This window comes from Cucurbita pepo, chromosome 4 (assembly GCF_057944985.1).
Source record: "Cucurbita pepo subsp. pepo isolate OVF chromosome 4, ASM5794498v1, whole genome shotgun sequence".
Lineage (NCBI taxonomy): Eukaryota > Viridiplantae > Streptophyta > Magnoliopsida > Cucurbitales > Cucurbitaceae > Cucurbita > Cucurbita pepo.
In genome coordinates, this window is record NC_141801.1 from 11,788,376 (window position 1) to 11,804,675 (window position 16,300).

The 16,300-nt window shown below is 39.5% G+C and overlaps 3 protein-coding genes and 1 pseudogene across 6 annotated transcripts; 1 reads left to right on the forward strand and 3 right to left on the reverse strand.

The window, feature by feature from the left end:
• Positions 1-1,920: 1,920 nt before the first annotated feature.
• LOC111793035 (cinnamoyl-CoA reductase-like SNL6) lies at positions 1,921-4,716 on the reverse strand. 3 transcript variants are annotated; one of them, XM_023674722.2, is made up of 6 exons: positions 3,342-4,716; positions 3,084-3,241; positions 2,796-2,984; positions 2,493-2,646; positions 2,213-2,369; positions 1,921-2,129 (listed from the first exon to the last, which is right to left on the reverse strand). In XM_023674722.2, the coding sequence occupies exons 1-6, from the start codon at positions 3,457-3,459 to the stop codon at positions 2,045-2,047; spliced, it is 861 nt and encodes a 286-aa protein (XP_023530490.2). In that variant the 5' UTR covers positions 3,460-4,716; the 3' UTR covers positions 1,921-2,044. The 3 variants fall into 3 exon arrangements, with proteins under 3 accessions (XP_023530490.2, XP_023530489.2, XP_086979350.1); XM_023674721.2 differs by having other exon boundaries at positions 2,213-2,405; positions 3,342-4,050; XM_087123224.1 differs by lacking the exon at positions 1,921-2,129 and having other exon boundaries at positions 2,209-2,405; positions 3,342-4,235.
• Positions 4,717-5,065: 349 nt separating this feature from the next.
• Positions 5,066-8,260, reverse strand: LOC111793036 (UDP-glucuronate 4-epimerase 1 pseudogene; annotated as a pseudogene). The gene is made up of 2 exons (XR_015420688.1): positions 7,500-8,260; positions 5,066-7,411 (listed from the first exon to the last, which is right to left on the reverse strand). The product of XR_015420688.1 is annotated as a UDP-glucuronate 4-epimerase 1 pseudogene (transcript).
• Positions 8,261-9,766: 1,506 nt separating this feature from the next.
• On the forward strand, positions 9,767-10,952 carry TET7 (tetraspanin7). Its single transcript, XM_023676002.2, has 2 exons — positions 9,767-10,365; positions 10,478-10,952. The coding sequence occupies exons 1-2, from the start codon at positions 9,859-9,861 to the stop codon at positions 10,775-10,777; spliced, it is 807 nt and encodes a 268-aa protein (XP_023531770.2). The 5' UTR covers positions 9,767-9,858; the 3' UTR covers positions 10,778-10,952.
• A 1,488-nt stretch (positions 10,953-12,440) lies between these two features.
• On the reverse strand, positions 12,441-14,472 carry UMAMIT33 (nodulin MtN21 /EamA-like transporter family protein). Its single transcript, XM_023666902.2, has 7 exons — positions 14,168-14,472; positions 14,030-14,098; positions 13,845-13,961; positions 13,504-13,756; positions 13,253-13,411; positions 13,017-13,165; positions 12,441-12,933 (listed from the first exon to the last, which is right to left on the reverse strand). The coding sequence occupies exons 1-7, from the start codon at positions 14,347-14,349 to the stop codon at positions 12,744-12,746; spliced, it is 1,119 nt and encodes a 372-aa protein (XP_023522670.2). The 5' UTR covers positions 14,350-14,472; the 3' UTR covers positions 12,441-12,743.
• Between the last annotated feature and the right edge of the window lie 1,828 nt (positions 14,473-16,300).

A 16,300-nucleotide genomic window follows, 5' to 3' on the forward strand; every position in this document is an offset into this window, starting at 1 on the left:
CATTGTCCCCGCCAAACCTCACGGGCCGGAGAATGGGAGCCCCAAGCGTGTGGGCTGACAGCATCCCCTTAGCACTATCTAAAGGTTGCAAAGATCATTAGTTGGCACCTTTAGTCCACTAGATCAACAAAGGTGATTGCCTCATAGTGATTGACGCCTCATCAGATGACAAATTGAGGAGCAAACCATGAGTGGTCAACTACTTGCATTCCCAAAGGTCATCCAAATCGAGTTGTGACTATTAAATCTAGAATCGACCCCCATCGACGGGCCAATAGAGGAGCAGAGGGCAAGTGATCCATCATTGCCACCGCATGCGTGCCGAGATGTCATCCAAATCAGCCGACACATCGACCTGACCACCACATAGGTCGGGTCATCAGTGGCGCCAATGTTATGGGTTAACTCAGAACTGACCAAAGAGGCCTGAGAAATGCATCAACCAAGATCAATCCGAGCCCTGTAAAATAAGTAAGACGCCTCAGTGGTTGGCTGGTTAAGCCAGGACCAATGCGTGAGCACAACACAAATATAGGTGCACATCCCATCATCATACAAATCTATTTGTTCCATTACAAAGATATTACAAACATATCTAGGGACATTGGTATAAATTCTGAAAGTTTCAAGCATTAGAGTGATTTCCTGTCCCGTATGCGTTAACTTGCTTCAAATCTCTAAATATACTTTAGCTTTCATACGTAGTATTTGAGTATTACTGAGAATTGCATAAAAATATTTGTAGTTGTACCAAATAACAACAAAAACATATCACAAACATTACATTACATCCACGACTGACAAGTCTTAGATCATGTGTCTAGTATAGATCAAAAGAGATAATGATTCTAGCTTGGAAGACGGATGGAACTGGCATGCAAATAAATAAAAGATATAAACAGTACAATCACAAGACATGTGTACCAGAACTTTCCAACGATAACTGACATATTTTGCACAAAGCTTGTGATAGTAGAGCTTCCAAATATGAGCAGTAACCCACCCTGCTGGACAAGTTGAAGACAAGATATCGTTGATGGGACAAACAGATCCGCTCATTGAAATATCACTACTGATCTTACTAATAAAGTAGTCTCAAAAGGATAAAGATAAAAGATCGATAAATTATTAAAGTACACAATTTTAGAAATAGTTAAAGAAAACTTGCAATAATTGAGACTCACTGTTTCACAACTGATACTTTGTTGTTTCGATAAACATTTGGACGGAAAAAATTTAGCAGTAAAAGACAAGTATTCTGCAAGCCTGAACTGTACAAGTACGTAGAGAAGAGGAAGAACAAAAAGAAGAAGACGGCGTGAGCTGCCTCAGATTGCTGTCTTGAAGATTTTACCTTCTGAATTCAGCTCTACCGCTTTCAATTCAAGTTTTCGAGCTTATGCTAAAAAGTGATACGGAGAGTAATACAAAATCTGGAAAATCCTGCATAAAAGCTAAAAGATCAACAATTAAGAAAGTAACTTCAATAATCATATCTTTACCAGTGTTCGTAGTTGAACAAATTTGAAGCCAGATACATTTCGATCGATATCAAATGATTTCCTTCGGATGCCGTCCGGATTCAATTGTTCACAATTGTAGCAACAATATTCGTCTTCTCAGCAACAAAATAAAGATCCATCGTACGCAATGAGACGGGAAAATTCTCAAATGTCAAAACGAGAATGGTCGCACCTTGAGAATTGCCGTGCCATTTCCCCCCAAAACCCGACGAGACTAAGCCCACCTGTAATCGCTGTTACTGGACTGGATAATGGGCTTAGGGTTTCAACAAAATTGATTCGTGAACCCAAGGCCCATAAAACGAAACAAAACATTTCCAAAACAAGGAAAGCATTTTGGCTTTCAGCTGGCTACTCTCTCTCTCTCTCTCTCTCTCTCTCCGTAGCTCTGAACATGTGAAATCAAAAAGGTCTTACATTCAAAAGGTAGAAGTAGAAGAAGAAGATGAGAGGTAGAAGAGAGAACGAGGGAAGCGAGAGATGCATACAAGAAAACCAAAAGGTTTTACATTCAAAAGTTATCAAGAAGCTGCGCCCTCGATCAGTTTGTGCAATCTCCTGCTTCTCAGCCTCTCAGCAAAACCTTCCCTCCCTTGCCCTTCGTATCTGCTCTCACCAATAAACTAACACAGATTCAGTTTCCAATGTTATTGCTCTGTTTGTTGTTTAAAAAACCCAAATTCTTTTACCTCGGTGGAATGGATATCAATGGCCTCAATGTATTCGCAAGTTTAATAGTTTCATCCTCACTATTCACTATCTGATCGAAGCAAAAGTACCGACCACCCGTCGAGGAATCTTCCATTGCTCGGATATGGACATCCACCAAAAACTTCACATCCACCACTGCCAGAACCCCATTTTCATACATTTCAGCGGCTCCTGTTGTCTCATAATTTTCAGCTAAGCAAAACAAAACAACTACTCCCGCAAATGTGGAACAGTTTTTAAAAAAGTTTCTCTTCCTACCTTTAAGATATGAGATTGTTGACACTGAATTTTCTTCTGCAACAGCGGGTCCAAGAACAAGTCCTGCGTTAATGGACACCATGTTCAGCCTACGGTCCATTGCTAGAGCCCAGGCTGCTTGTTCAGAGAGTGTCTTTGCTAGAGGATACCACAACTGGGAGAACGTAACAGAGCTTGATTTGTAATCAAATTCATTGACAAGAAAAATGAATGATAAGGGCTTCGTTGATCAACATAGCCCGATGAAGAAATCCAAAATTACTAACTCAAAAAGATAACAGAGGTTTTGAAATTCCTTCCAACCTTCATTTTTCTGCAAAATTCTTTATCACTCCAACACCTTTCATCCACATCCTTCTCAGAAAGAATATTCTCTCTCCATACGGCAGCAGTCAAGGAGGAGGTGAAGACTATCTTATCAACAGTATCTGTCCGAGCACAGGCCTCCACAACATTAATTGTCCCTCTCACCTCCAAATCCACCATTTTTTCCTTCACAAAACACAAAAGCAACAATAACCCACAAATTCCCGAGAAAGAAAATGACAACTTTTAAGCATCATCAGCCTTTTTTTGCCTCTGTGGACTTACATCATACACATGGGGGGTGTCCATACAGCAAAACAGACCAGAGCACCCTTTCAAAGCAACAAGAATGCTCTGGTAATCCATAATATCCACAGGTAACACCACCAGCCCATTCTCCACTTTACCCATCTCTCTAATAGTCTTCTCAATCTCTGGATTTCCTGCTCGATCAAACCGATAATTTCACCCAGAAGCAGAGCATTAGAAAGCCTTCGTGAAGAAAAAGAATTGCAAAAGAACAGAGAAGAATAAATGACTTACCCGTTTTCTGAACGGCTGCATGAACTGGGTATCCTCTGCTTATCAATCCTTTGGTGACCCATAAGCCAACATAAGAGGAAGCGTCGAGAACACAAAGAGTTGGCCTTCTGTGATCCATTTTTAGGGTTCTCCTCTGTTTGTGTGTTGGGGGCTGATTTTATAGAGACGGAGATAGGTGAAACGGGCAAATGTTCGGTGAACTACTTTCTGCAAGTCTCTCGCACGAGATGACAATGAAAACGGGGGAAAAATGCAAGAAATGCAATTTGTGGCTTGCTGAAACAAGCTTTTCAAAAGGGGGTAAGCTTGGTACCCCCGAATAGGAAGGTAGAATCTTGGATATTTATGTTTTATGGTGGAAAATGGGTTTTAAGTTGATCATTTCCTGATGAAGACGGTGTTCAAGAAGTAATATGAAGGCATGAAACTTTCCCTGTTGGTGCAAACAATTAGTCCTTTGTTCATGAATGAGAAAAAGGCGGAAGAAATTATGAATATAAGAAAAATGGCCAAATGTAGAAACCCCACGCGTGGAATGAAGCTGGTATAGGAATCGTGTTTAGGGAAGATACAAACAAAGATGGTACCCTAAGTTCTGGGCTTGCAGGCTTCCATCCATCCCACAACATGCCTTTCTTTTTCTCCTTAAATATAGAAGCTTAACTACTTAAACATGCGCCAATTACGAGCATATAGGATTAATGATGAATTTTCAAAGTAGGGATGGATATGGAGAAGGAAATTTGGGGTAGATGTCACCGCCACTATAAAAATCACAAAAGAAAGAAAAGACATCGATAAAGTTCAGTAGTTGCAGATCCACTGTAGCTATACACACTGCATTAAAGTTGTATTGAGCATGTTTTTTCTGAGGTAGCCTTTCCGGCTATGGGTGAAAAGACCTTAGTGGCCCAGCATGAAGGCATATGTCTGCAATTATGTTTAAGTTGATATTTGAAACCGAAGTTTTGTTTTGGTTCAATAATGGAGATCAATTTAGTGGCTATCTCCAACACTTGAGAATAGATATCAATGTAAAACAGTACACAGAATCGCAAAGAAATCAATCTTGCCTCCCTCCAAAAGGCAATGTATAAAGGCAGTAATACATTGGCAGCAACATGAATAATATCCCCAAGGCATGTATACGGAATCTCTCTTAGAAGGGTCAACAACTTTGTATCAATACCGACCTTACGACGACCCCAAAGTAGTGCCCATCAGGCTCAATGAAACCAAAAGAAACCCAACTCAAGAGGCAGCAACCCTTGAGTTTATCATACTAAAGGCCTCTAATGGGAAAAGTGGGCATGCAAGATTCAGGGTATGTGAGCTGAAAGAACCGAATGAACTGTAAGCAATGAAATGGAAATCCACACAGACAAACCCCATTAACCAAATGCTAAAACCTCTGCTGCTGCTAAACCCAAAAGAACAGATAATTCTCAAACGAAATGGCTAAAGATTAAGGGAGAAGTGTATGATAGTTGAAAGAAAGAATACATACCCTGTGGAGCTTCCTTCAGAACAAAAGTTGGTTGAATGAAACAGTGAAGTACGAAACTTGCGACAAGAGGCCATGGGGGTCGATTGGCCACAACCCTGCAGAAGAAATCCAAAGATTCGAAACTTATAGTCATTCATGTTTAGATGTTGTTGTTATGGTTGTTTATTTCAAAATTCTTTTTAAAGACTAAGCTAAAAAAGATAGAATCACCCAGTACGAAGCTTAAGCATAAACAATTTCATTCATAGTTATTGTGCTCCTGGTTTTGAAAACAATATAATGAAATGAGGGTGAAGATGAAGATGAAGATGAAGATGGCTTCTCTCTTTTGATCACACGTCCAGAACCTAAATGCATTCGAACTTCGCTTTACACACAATGTTTACCATACAACATATAAGACATCCCCTCCATTTCACTTCCTCTCTTTCCCCCGCTTTATCATTCAAAACGACATCCCTTAATTTGCCGTTCTCCCCTGATCGTACCCATAGTAAGACAAATACCATCGAACGAATTTCTTCAGCCCGGATTGTAAATCGGTTCTTGGTTTATACCCGAACTCCACCTGGGCCGAACTTATATTCGCGTGGGTGAACGGAACGTCGCCATTTCCAGGCATGTCCACTATCTTCTTCTTCGCCTTCGTCTTCAAATGCTCTTCCAGAATGCTCACAAGCGCCGGCACCGTCACTGGCGACGTATTCCCCAAATTGAAGATCCGATACGGCGCCTGTCCCCTCTTTTTCCCTCCCGATCCGGTGCTTTTACCAGAGGTGTCGAGCGAACCCAAACACCCCTTCACAATATCGTCAATGTAGGTAAAATCCCTGGCCAAATCCTCCTTATTCTTCCCACGGTAAACCGTAATCGGTTTCCCCTGAAGAATATTCCTTGTAAACATAAAATACGCCATGTCGGGTCTACCCCATGGACCGTACACGGTGAAGAATCTCAACCCGGTGATGGACAAGCCGTAGATATGATTGTAAGTGTGGGTAATTTCCTCACCGGCTTTTTTCGTTGCCGCGTAGAGACTCGCTGGTTGGTCGGTCCGGTCCAATTCGGAGAACGGGACCTTCTCGTTCAGGCCATAGACCGAGCTGGAAGAAGCCCAAACAATGGCCGGTTGTGGATCTGCGGATTTACAAGCTTCGAGAAGCGTGACCAGGCCTGCAATGTTACTGTGCACATAGGAATGCGGATTCTCCATTGCGTATCTGACGCCAGCTTGGGCCGCTAAATGCATCACGTGCGTGAAAGCAACAATGTCGAAAAGCTTATCGAGCAAACGCGCGTCGTTAACATCCCCCTCAACGACGAACACACCGTGACGATTAACAAGCGCCTTGCGAGCCTTTTTGAGCGAAGGGTCGTAGTAATTATTAAAATTGTCGAGCCCAACGACGCCATCTCCACGCCGTTTGAGCGCTAAAGAAACGTGGGTGCCAACGAAACCGGAAGCTCCAGTGACGAGTACAGACATACCGGCTGCGCGGTGGATCTCAGCGGAGGTGCGGACTTGTTTCTCCCATTGGCGGCCGCCCCATGAGGCGGAGATATGGCGGGTACCGGAATGGACGAAGCTCTGGAAGCTGAGGTAGGAGACGGTGAGAGCGATTAGAAAAAGAGCCCATAAGAACATGGTGCTGGTGGAAGCGAAAAAGCGGTAGAACTGGCGGTTGATTCCGTAGCTTCTCTGTTCGATTTTGAATTTACCAGGGGTGGAGGGAAACAGCTCCTCATCCAATGTGGGCATTTTTTTTCTTTAAAAAAATTCTGTTTGGGCAATCCAATGGAAAAGGATGAAATGGGAATGGCAGAGGGAGAGAGAAATGGTGGGAAAATAAAGGGAAAGGGGGAAATGGTGGGACTGCTAATTAAGGGAGGGTGTAAGAAAGGGTTATTTATAGCGGTTGGACCATATGGAGCATTCCGCGTGAACGCCTTAACACCCTTCACGATTAGACATAATTTAAAATTCGTTCTTTCCTTTTTTTAATCCATTAGGAGTGGAGATTGAAGCGTTACCATTGGATAGAGAGTTATAGAAATTAGAATGGAACTTAGGGGTAATAAGATTATTGAAAAGGGAAATATACATGTGGAAGACAGGGATTGATTTAACAAATAAAATCAAGTTCTACGCAAAATTGTGAGAAGAAGGTGATGATACTAAATGAAACTCAAAAACTGGGAAGTAATGGAGGAGGTGGAGGTGGTGGTGGTGGTGGTGGTGGTAGTGGTAGCCGTTGCTGTTGTGAGGCTAAGTCCGAAACTGTTGGAAGACAGAGGAGAGGAACAAAATGAGATGAGAGATGAAGAGTAAGAGCGAAGAAACGATGAGAAAAACGCCGAGCTTCCACCACTTGGCCTGAAGAGTTCCCAGGAAGCCTCTTTTGCAGGACACGCAGTTGTAGCACAAGTTCCCTCTGTCATTGTCCCATAAATCACAGTCGCTGTCGTATGGGTTTGACGGCCTTGCTTCTCTTTCCCTTCTTCTCCAGAACGTTGCGTTTACATACTCCATTTTGCAGATCGTTGCCGGCGTGCAGCACCCAGACTAACACACACACACACACACACACACACACACATTGTTAGCTACATACTTGTGTTTATATCAGGAAAGGGCAGGAAGGAAAATTTACCTCAATGGAGGACAACTTGTGGAGACTAAAATCATAAGACTTAAGCATCAAGGTTCGTGACACCAAATCATCACAAGCCCCTGTATCATAAATACAAGACTTGATATCCTCCCAATGCGCGTTGTCAAACACCTTCAATCTCAGCCACTTAGGGGACGCAGCCACGGACCGAGTCTCCATCGTATACGCACCCACAAGCGCCAGCCCAATTATGAATATCAGCATCAACGGCAGCATTACAACCAAAAGCCCCAAAACAGGGAACCGAGGCCTCAACAAAACCACGCCATTACTTATCAAAAACAAGACTATGAGCCCAATGCCAATCCCCAGCTGGAAACTTGGCAGCTTCAGAATGGTCTCGCAATCCGAGTCTCTGACGTAAAATATCCACACAATAAACCCCAAAACCGGGATCGAAAGTAACAGCGTCATTGTAGCCAACAGCTTGTCCAAATTGTTAATTTGAAGAAATGGGTTGGTTTTCTTGGGCGGAGCATCGCCGGCTTCTTTGTCTTTGGTGGGCTTGGTCTCTTCTACCGGCACTACTGGCGCAGCTTCTTCTGCAACAACGATTGCATTGTTGTTGTCGTTCTGTGCCATTTGGTGAGTGAGTGATTTAGAGAGAATGGAAATGATGTAGATAATTACAGAACAAAGATGGTGTTTTATATATGTTGATGTGATTGATGTATGGTAAGTTTCCGGTTGTGTTATAACAAACAAGTCAAAGAGCGGACACGTCTGAGTAATAAATTTGAAGGTTTTGAGGAGAAAAATAAGGGTGGGTTCGTTAGAGAGGATGAGAAATAGTAGGAGCAAGGTTTGAAAGCATTTAATGATTACATAAATCTTATTCCTCGAGACATTGTCTCAAATTTTGACCAACTCTGGTTTCCATAAATTTGGGATCTGTGGTAGCCTTAAATGTAAATAGGTGGTGGGCTATAACCCAAGCAAGCAAGGCCCAAGTCCCAAGTCCCAAGTCCCAAGTCCCAAGTCCCAAGTCCTCCAGGACAGATGGTGAATGGGCTAGGCCGAATACTAGTTCCATTCCGTGCCAAGGTTGCAAGTTTTGATTAAGACTTGTATTTATTGGTTTTGAGAAAAGGATAGTGGTTGATATTTTCAAATAGTGCAGCAAAGACTGCAACTCCCCCAAGAAATTTGATTATTAAACCATGAAAGAGGAAGTCAATTTCACGGGTCGTCTAAATCTGTCATTTTGTGGAATTGGAGATGGTCGTTTTGTGGATTTGTAGCCACACAAAGTCCGTTGAGGCATCTCCTTTTGTTTCACATGATTCCATTTCAAACCCCTCTGCCTCTGCTTTCTTATCTCAAAAACTGTTCCTTTACTTTTCAAAAATATCTCCAACCTTTCCTTCCAATCATGTTCCTAGCTACTTTCTTGTTTCTTTTTTTCTTTTAAGATTGTAACCCTTTTTCTTTTAAGTATTATACCCAACCTTTTAATGTCCATACTCATTTACTTTGCCAGTTGAGACAGTTGGATATTTTAAAGTGTTGTGTCATTTTAATTGGTCTCTGTCTCCTGCATGTGCATGTGATTCTTCTGTGTAATATTTATATAGTTTCAAATATGTAAAACTAACTTTTCAAATGAAGTAAAAATAAATTCAAGTGTATAAAAACTAATTCAAATTGAAGAAAAAGAACTTAGATGTATGAGTTGTAAAAGTGAGTTGCTTTTATATCCAAAATGTAACTAAAGACATAAAATTTTAGGACATACATACAACCGTTTTAAAGATAGACATGACATTTTTGTGTGTATAATTTGTTTCAAAATTCTACTTTATCCAAAAATCAATAACTAGTCTAAAAAGAAATCCCAAAGAATATATTTTATTCTCCTACATTTTTCTTTTTTAATTCTATACTTTTAAAAACGGAACGATTGGGACTTGGTGTATGAATGTAGTAAGATCCTGATGTTAGAATTTAGATTAGAAAGTTGGATAATAAAAGTAAGCGAATTTAGAGAGTTCATCCTTTAAATGTGTGAATGAATGACCAAAAACAAATAGAATTTGAAAAGCGAAAAGTTTTCGGTTTGGGAATTGGATTTGGAAATGGAGAACCGGGTGAGGAGCAGGCTGCCTAGAACCTACATCGGAAGATCCCCTGTTTTAATCAAATTTGTAATTACAGCCGTCGCTTTTGAACTTTCAACCTGACATCACCACCGTCAACGTTTCGTCCTCTAAACGCGCCTTCTCAAAACGCTATAAAACCAAACCACACCCATTCCCAAACACAAACACGCATCCTTTTACTTCCCATCCTCTCCTTTCCTCTCTGTTTTACTGAATCATTTGGGCGTTGGTTCGCAACCATGGTGCGGTTTAGCAATAATCTGGTTGGGATTCTCAATTTCATAGTCTTTTTGCTTTCTATTCCAATCATCGCTGGTGGGATATGGCTCAGCCGACAGGGGACCTCCGACTGTGAGAAATTTCTCGACACGCCGGTTATTGTCATCGGAGTTTTCCTTCTATTGGTCTCTCTCGCGGGTTTCATCGGCGCCTGCTGCCGTGTCACATGGCTTCTCTGGATCTATCTATTTGTCATGTTCATCCTCATCGTCCTTCTCTTCGTCTTTACCATCTTTGCCTTCGCCGTCACCAACAAAGGCGCCGGTCAAGTCCTGTCCAACAGAGGCTACAAGGAGTACAGGCTGGGCGATTACTCCAACTGGCTGCAGAATCGCGTCAACAACAACAAAAACTGGAACAAAATCAGGAGCTGCTTGGTGGACGGCAAGGTTTGTACCGAATTCAACGTTAAATTCGCCCGTGATACCGTCGATCAGTTATACCAAGAGCACTTATCGTCGATTCAGGTAAATTTCGATTTGGATTTCAGATGTAATGGAAAACCCCCTTCCCTCCGCCCCCCAAATCTAGAATTGATGGTAAACAGTAACTAAAATTTGTTTGGTTGATTATGTGCAGTCTGGTTGTTGCAAGCCGGCAGATGAGTGCAATTTCGTGTTCGTGAGGCCAACAGAGTGGACAGTGGGCAGTACCAATTCTACGAATCCAGATTGTGGGCTATGGAATAACGATCCCAAGACGCTGTGCTTCAATTGTTCGTCCTGCAAGGCTGGGGTATTGGACAATTTGAAGAGGAACTGGAAGAAAGTGGCGATTATTAATATTGTTGTGCTGGTGTTTCTCATCATCGTTTACTCCATTGGGTGTTGCGCCTTCAGGAACAACAAGGAGGAGAATCATTATCCCAGATGGAAATGAAGTCGTTAGTTGATTTTGTATGTCTGTCTTGGCTTTTGCTTTTGCTTTTGCTTTTGCTTTTTGCCTTTCTTCAGCGGTGTAGGCGTATATTAACTTCTATTATTTAGCTGTTTTATCACTATTATTGCCCAGTATTTATTTGCTGTGATATATGAATAAAATCTACATTCGTGAATTTCGATTCTTTTAATGAATTAATAATTGGTTTTCATTACTGATTTTTTGTGTTCAATATGGTTGAGAAGTTGATCGCGTAGTGGCGTGCTTGAAACTATTCTCATATTTGTTTAATCTCACTTTTTGACAATTTTAATTTTTTTTAATGGACTTTCTGTTCAACAAGTATGACTATTTATTTATTTTTAATTAATGGACTTTCTCTGTTCAACAAGTATGACTATTTATTTATTTTTAATTAATGGACTTTCTCTGTTCAACAAGTAGGACAATATGGGGGGCGTGAGTGGATAAATGTCAAGAGCTTATAGGGTCCGCCTTGTTGTTCCCTCGTCATTGTCTGAATTTAATAATTTACACCAAAAATGTGGTTGTCAATGTTTTTGTGTTCAGGATTGAGATGCCCAAGCGCCGCCTTCGGACTTCCGTTCCATCTCTTATTTCAATAAAAGTAAAAAAAATTTTAATTTGTTTTTATAGGATAATGAAAAATAAATAAATAAATTCAACAATAATTATTATAAATAAATAATAAAAAAAAATAGAATAGAATATTGTAAGAAGAACTGGGGCGTGGCGTACAAGACACTTGTGTTGTCCACGTGTCGATATGTGAAGAAATTTGTTGCATGATTTTACACCACCATGGCTCTTCCAATATTCCACTTGTCGTTTGGACAATGACTTCAAACTCATCCATTTCATCTGTTACGGAAATAGTTCGCTCAAAAACAAAAATCAAAACTATGATCCATTAATCCATTGAATGAGGTGTGGTGTGGTGTTTTCTCTTCCTTCTGCCACATCCATAACTCTTCCCTCTTCTATTTTGTTTTTGCCTTCTCTACCAAACTTTCCTATAACCGCCTAAATTCACTTTAATGTCTTGTATTCAATAACGGTTCCATGTGGACTGGAGAATAGAACGAAGTATACAGGAGGAGAAACCTCTTTCTAGCAGAAGGAGAACTTCGTAAGAGAAAGTCCAAAATACAATATCTACTGGCAATGAGCTTGAGTCGTTACATGCAAACTCGCTTTTGTAACAAAAATGAATATATATATATATATATTTTACAACTTGGGCTGAAACTTGGAAGCCTGGAACTGAACTAAGAAGATGTCCATTGGTCTCAAAGTGACCGAAGATTGGATATGGCCCAGCCCAAATTATCAAACTAACTACTTATGATTTCCCTATTATTTTTTAAATAAGAAATAGCATATTTTAATACTTTGTATCTTGGGGGGTTGTTGAATTTTAATTTATTATTATTTTAACTAATTTTAATCGAAATTAATAAAATACAACGAAATATGCTTATACTACATTAATATTATTTAATACGCTTCCTCACTATATTATTGACACGGTGTACCAAACATGACCGCCAAAATTAAAGGTGGGCCCTATAGTCATAGATCCTACCCGTATTATATTTAAGAAAAAAAAAGAAGGTTTTGCAGTATAATATATTTAAAGAGATTTTCAATAAATGATTTAAAATTTAATAATGAATAAATAAAAAGGGCAGAAAGGGTAGCCGGTAGGTGTCACGTCGGAGACACGTAGGAAGGAGTTGGATTGGAGTTGCCCATGTGTATCATGTTCCAAGCCACTGACATGTCAGAACCTCCATTTCATGAACACCTACACATACTTCCAAAACCCAATCCAACCTTGTGATCGACAAGACCATATGTGGAGAAAATTAAACGCGTAATGCCAACTCAGACAGCACAGAATATTCTGGAATCTATTTCTTAAATTCAAAAAAAAAAAAAAAATTCAAACTTGATCACATTTGATCGTGTCATCTGATTCACCAAACAGCAGGGGCTGTTCTAGATCGTTCTTGCACTCATTCTTTTCAATCTTATCTTCTATATCTATTCCTCCTTCAATGCCTTCAACGTCTTTAGCCTTCCCCCATAATACAATGTATAATCCAATTATAACAGCGATAGCACCCATTACGCTGCACCCATAATTTAAATTCACCAAAGATTAAAGGTTTGATCAAATGGGGAGTATTAAAAGTTGTGCAGTTTTTGTTCTTACCTCCCACTGTACAGCTCTTCGTGCAGAAACAGAGAGGAAATGAAGGTGGTAATGACTGTGCACAGAGGGTTGAATAATGCTGTGAAAAGAGGGCCTCTTCGAGACACACACCATGCTTGAACCAAAAAGGACAATGCCGAGGATATTCCCTAATGAACAATCAAATTTGGGGTTTGGGGTTTAAATTAAAGGGGAATTTTCAAGATTTGAGATTCAATGTGTTTTGTTACACTTACGGCGTATAAACAAGAGCCCAATTCCAATGGAGAAGGAAGGTTCCAGACTTTTGAGCTGTCGTCAACCAGTACTGTAAAGATGGCTGCTTGGAACATGGCGAAGAACAACATCCATGTGGAAGAAATTATATGGTCGGGACAGTGCCTTGAAATTGGGACCTGTACATTAAATTTGGCTAACAATCAATATCTTTTTGTTATTTTCAATTGTTTTGAGAAATTTGGGGTTTAAAATTAAGATTTTGACGAACCAGCATGATGATCCAGAATGACCAAAAGCAACTGCCTACGAAGAGAAGCACGCAGCCGAGAAGCCACGTGTCCCCTTCGGCTCTGTTTCCAACTCCGACTCCGACACCAAGCACAAGACTTTTAGGTAACATGTCTGTGTTTAATAATTTTGGGCCTTTTATCAAAGCCATTGCAGCTGCTCCAGCGACGCATACCACCGTTCCTAGTACTTTTGCAACACTTCTCCAGCTTCTTGCTTTAAGTTTCTCCAACCTGAAGCAATTCAATTTCAGACACCCAATCTTGAAAAAAACAAACCAAATGGAAGTATTGGTTTGGTTGAAAGTTGCGATTCACATACCCTACAGTGACAGCCATAACGAAAGTGATAGCAGGTATCAAATTAACGATGGCACTCGCCGCCGACGAGGAGGACAAGTAAAGGCCTTCAAAATAGGCATTTTGGTTGCCCGTTACTCTGTGGAATGAGGAAAATATGAACAAAAAAGAAATGGGTTTGGCAAAGATGAGAATGAAATGACATACCCAAAAAGAGAAGTCACAAAAATGAGAGAAAAGCCTCTAAATCCGATGGAAAGGCTGCGCCCACTTTTCCTGTAAAACTGCAACTGGGTTAACAAAAAACCCAACTTGGAATAGGGGTGTGGAGTATAACTAAACTACCTTGAAGAGATAAAAGCAGCAGGGGCCATGGCTATAGTGGAAATGGCATTTCTGTAAACAACAAAGACTCTAGGGCTCATCCCATGGACCAAAGCGGCTCTGCTGAAGATGGCAAGCGCAGAGTAAATACACTGCAACCCCAGCATAGCCAATGCAGGCTTGTAATCCTCAAAGCGCCCCATCTTCTAATTCTTTCAACCCTCCTCTGTTCTTCTCTGGACGAGGTCCTGATGAATATAAAGGCGAAGGCGACCAAGTTGAAAATAAGAAATTAGAAAAGGATTGGTACGAAATGTGTTGTCGTGTTGTGTTGATTGAGTAAGGAGATAAGAGATAAATGAAAGAGTTTTGTAATGCTCACCAATTTTATATAATTGTAGTCTTCACGATGGTATGATATTTTCTACTTTTGCTTTGTGTTTTCTAAAAATCATGGTATCAATGGAGAGATTATTTTTAGTTTATAAACTAAGATCATTCTCTAAATTAGCAGATACGCGACTTTCATCCTCTAACACAAACCATATTCAAATCTTTCCCATAAAAACTAAAATACAAATATCATATAAACATATATAGAAGATTGATGATTGGAGTGTGAGACACAAGGGAAAGGGTTGCCAGCATAAAAAGCTCACTTTTTTTTTTTTTTTTTTTTTGAGGTATGATTATTGAGAGATTAGGATGGAATTTGCTTTATTTTATTACTATTTAGGATTTGCCAGATATATCATTCATGAATATCGCCTCATTTTTCATTATCTTATATTATACGTATTTTCTAAAATATTAGGTGGCTAAAGATTTGCTTTGTTTATTTTTATTTTTATCTTTTAGTTCCAAAAATGTGTGGTGGAGGACTCGTATGATTTATGATCAATATCTAAATTATTTTATATTATTCATGTAATTATTTTGAGGATACAATCCACGAATTTTTTAATAAAATAATTTCGGATTATATGGTTCATGATTCTAGATGATATCTTTTAGTTCTAGTTTTTTAGTTATTAATTTTGAATATTGATTTAATTAGAGTTTGGTGTATTAAGTGATAAGAACAGTTGTCCAATGCATGAGGAGCTTATATTGTTATAATTTTAATTTGAGGAAGTTATTTACTATTTTGAAAATACAGCAACAATAATTTGTTGTCACAATAAATTCTTCGACATTGAACTGTAACTATATTCAAAATGCTAAAACGAAGAGAGAATATTCATTTTAAAAAAAAAAATATTTATAAAGTTTGATTAAACGAAACTAATAATTTTCTTTTCCTGTCATTTATTTTTAATTTTTTTAATAAAAAATGGGATTATATATATATATATTAAAGTTTAAGGAAGGAAGCTAATGTTTAGTTTCTTCTTAAAAAATAATTTAAAAAAGGAAGTAGGAAAGGAAAGGAAAAGAAACGCATTGAAAAAAGAATAATATGAAGGGGAAAAGGTTGGTATTCAGAAAGAAATAAAAAATTTATATGGCGGCCGACAAACCACGTGGAGTAGTAGGCTGCGTTTGAACTTCTAGCACAGTCGGCCCGCCGCGGCGGAAAAAGAGAATAAAAATGGGAATAAAATTCCAAAACTAAGAACAAAAGTCCCTCTATGTTTCTTTGCAAAAATAAATAAATATGTCACCATCATTTACCATAAATAAATTTATAAGGCTAAATAATTTGTGGTATTCTGTAAACGTGTTGTTCATTCATGATTTCCCATCATTCAATCAATAATATCCTCTAATTGGGGTGAGGTTGATGCTTTACCACCCTCCATCCTAATATGATACAACTATTCATGGTTTTGGTTTGAATTTTTAAAAAATGAGTATTACTTGATTATAAACTGATGATCATTCTCTAAATTAACCTAACCCAGGTAGGACTTTCATCCAACAACCTGTTCTTCCCCTAACTTGCTTGGCGCTATTAACAACCACTGCGTGCAACACCAGAGCTGGCGGATTGATCATTGGGGCTTTCATTTTGAGTAGCGGAGGAGATCGGTTGTTGAGTGAAGCTGAAGAAATGAAGCAAACTGAGGGCAGTCGGGTTCGAAATTGAAGAACTGGAAAAGAAACCCGTAAACGGCTGTAGTGTGGTTTAGATAAAGAAACGAGAGCCATGTA

What these genes read in the sequence shown, in the direction of transcription:
- UMAMIT33 (XM_023666902.2), bottom strand. Translation starts at nt 14,349, where the DNA reads ATGGGGCGCTTTGAGGATTACAAGCCTGCATTGGCTATGCTGGGGTTG. An exon ending in TTTGTGACTTCTCTTTTTGG is followed by an intron (nt 13,962 to 14,029) that starts GTATGTCATTTC and finishes CTCATTCCACAG; the next exon opens with AGTAACGGGCAACCAAAATG. An exon ending in GTTATGGCTGTCACTGTAGG is followed by an intron (nt 13,757 to 13,844) that starts GTATGTGAATCG and finishes GAATTGCTTCAG; the next exon opens with GTTGGAGAAACTTAAAGCAA.
- LOC111793035 (XM_023674721.2), bottom strand. Translation starts at nt 3,459, where the DNA reads ATGGATCACAGAAGGCCAACTCTTTGTGTTCTCGACGCTTCCTCTTAT. An exon ending in AATTTTGCAGAAAAATGAAG is followed by an intron (nt 2,647 to 2,795) that starts GTTGGAAGGAAT and finishes ACGTTCTCCCAG; the next exon opens with TTGTGGTATCCTCTAGCAAA. An exon ending in TTGATATCCATTCCACCGAG is followed by an intron (nt 2,130 to 2,212) that starts GTAAAAGAATTT and finishes TGGTGAGAGCAG; the next exon opens with ATACGAAGGGCAAGGGAGGG.
- TET7 (XM_023676002.2), top strand. Translation starts at nt 9,859, where the DNA reads ATGGTGCGGTTTAGCAATAATCTGGTTGGGATTCTCAATTTCATAGTC. An exon ending in AGCACTTATCGTCGATTCAG is followed by an intron (nt 10,366 to 10,477) that starts GTAAATTTCGAT and finishes GATTATGTGCAG; the next exon opens with TCTGGTTGTTGCAAGCCGGC.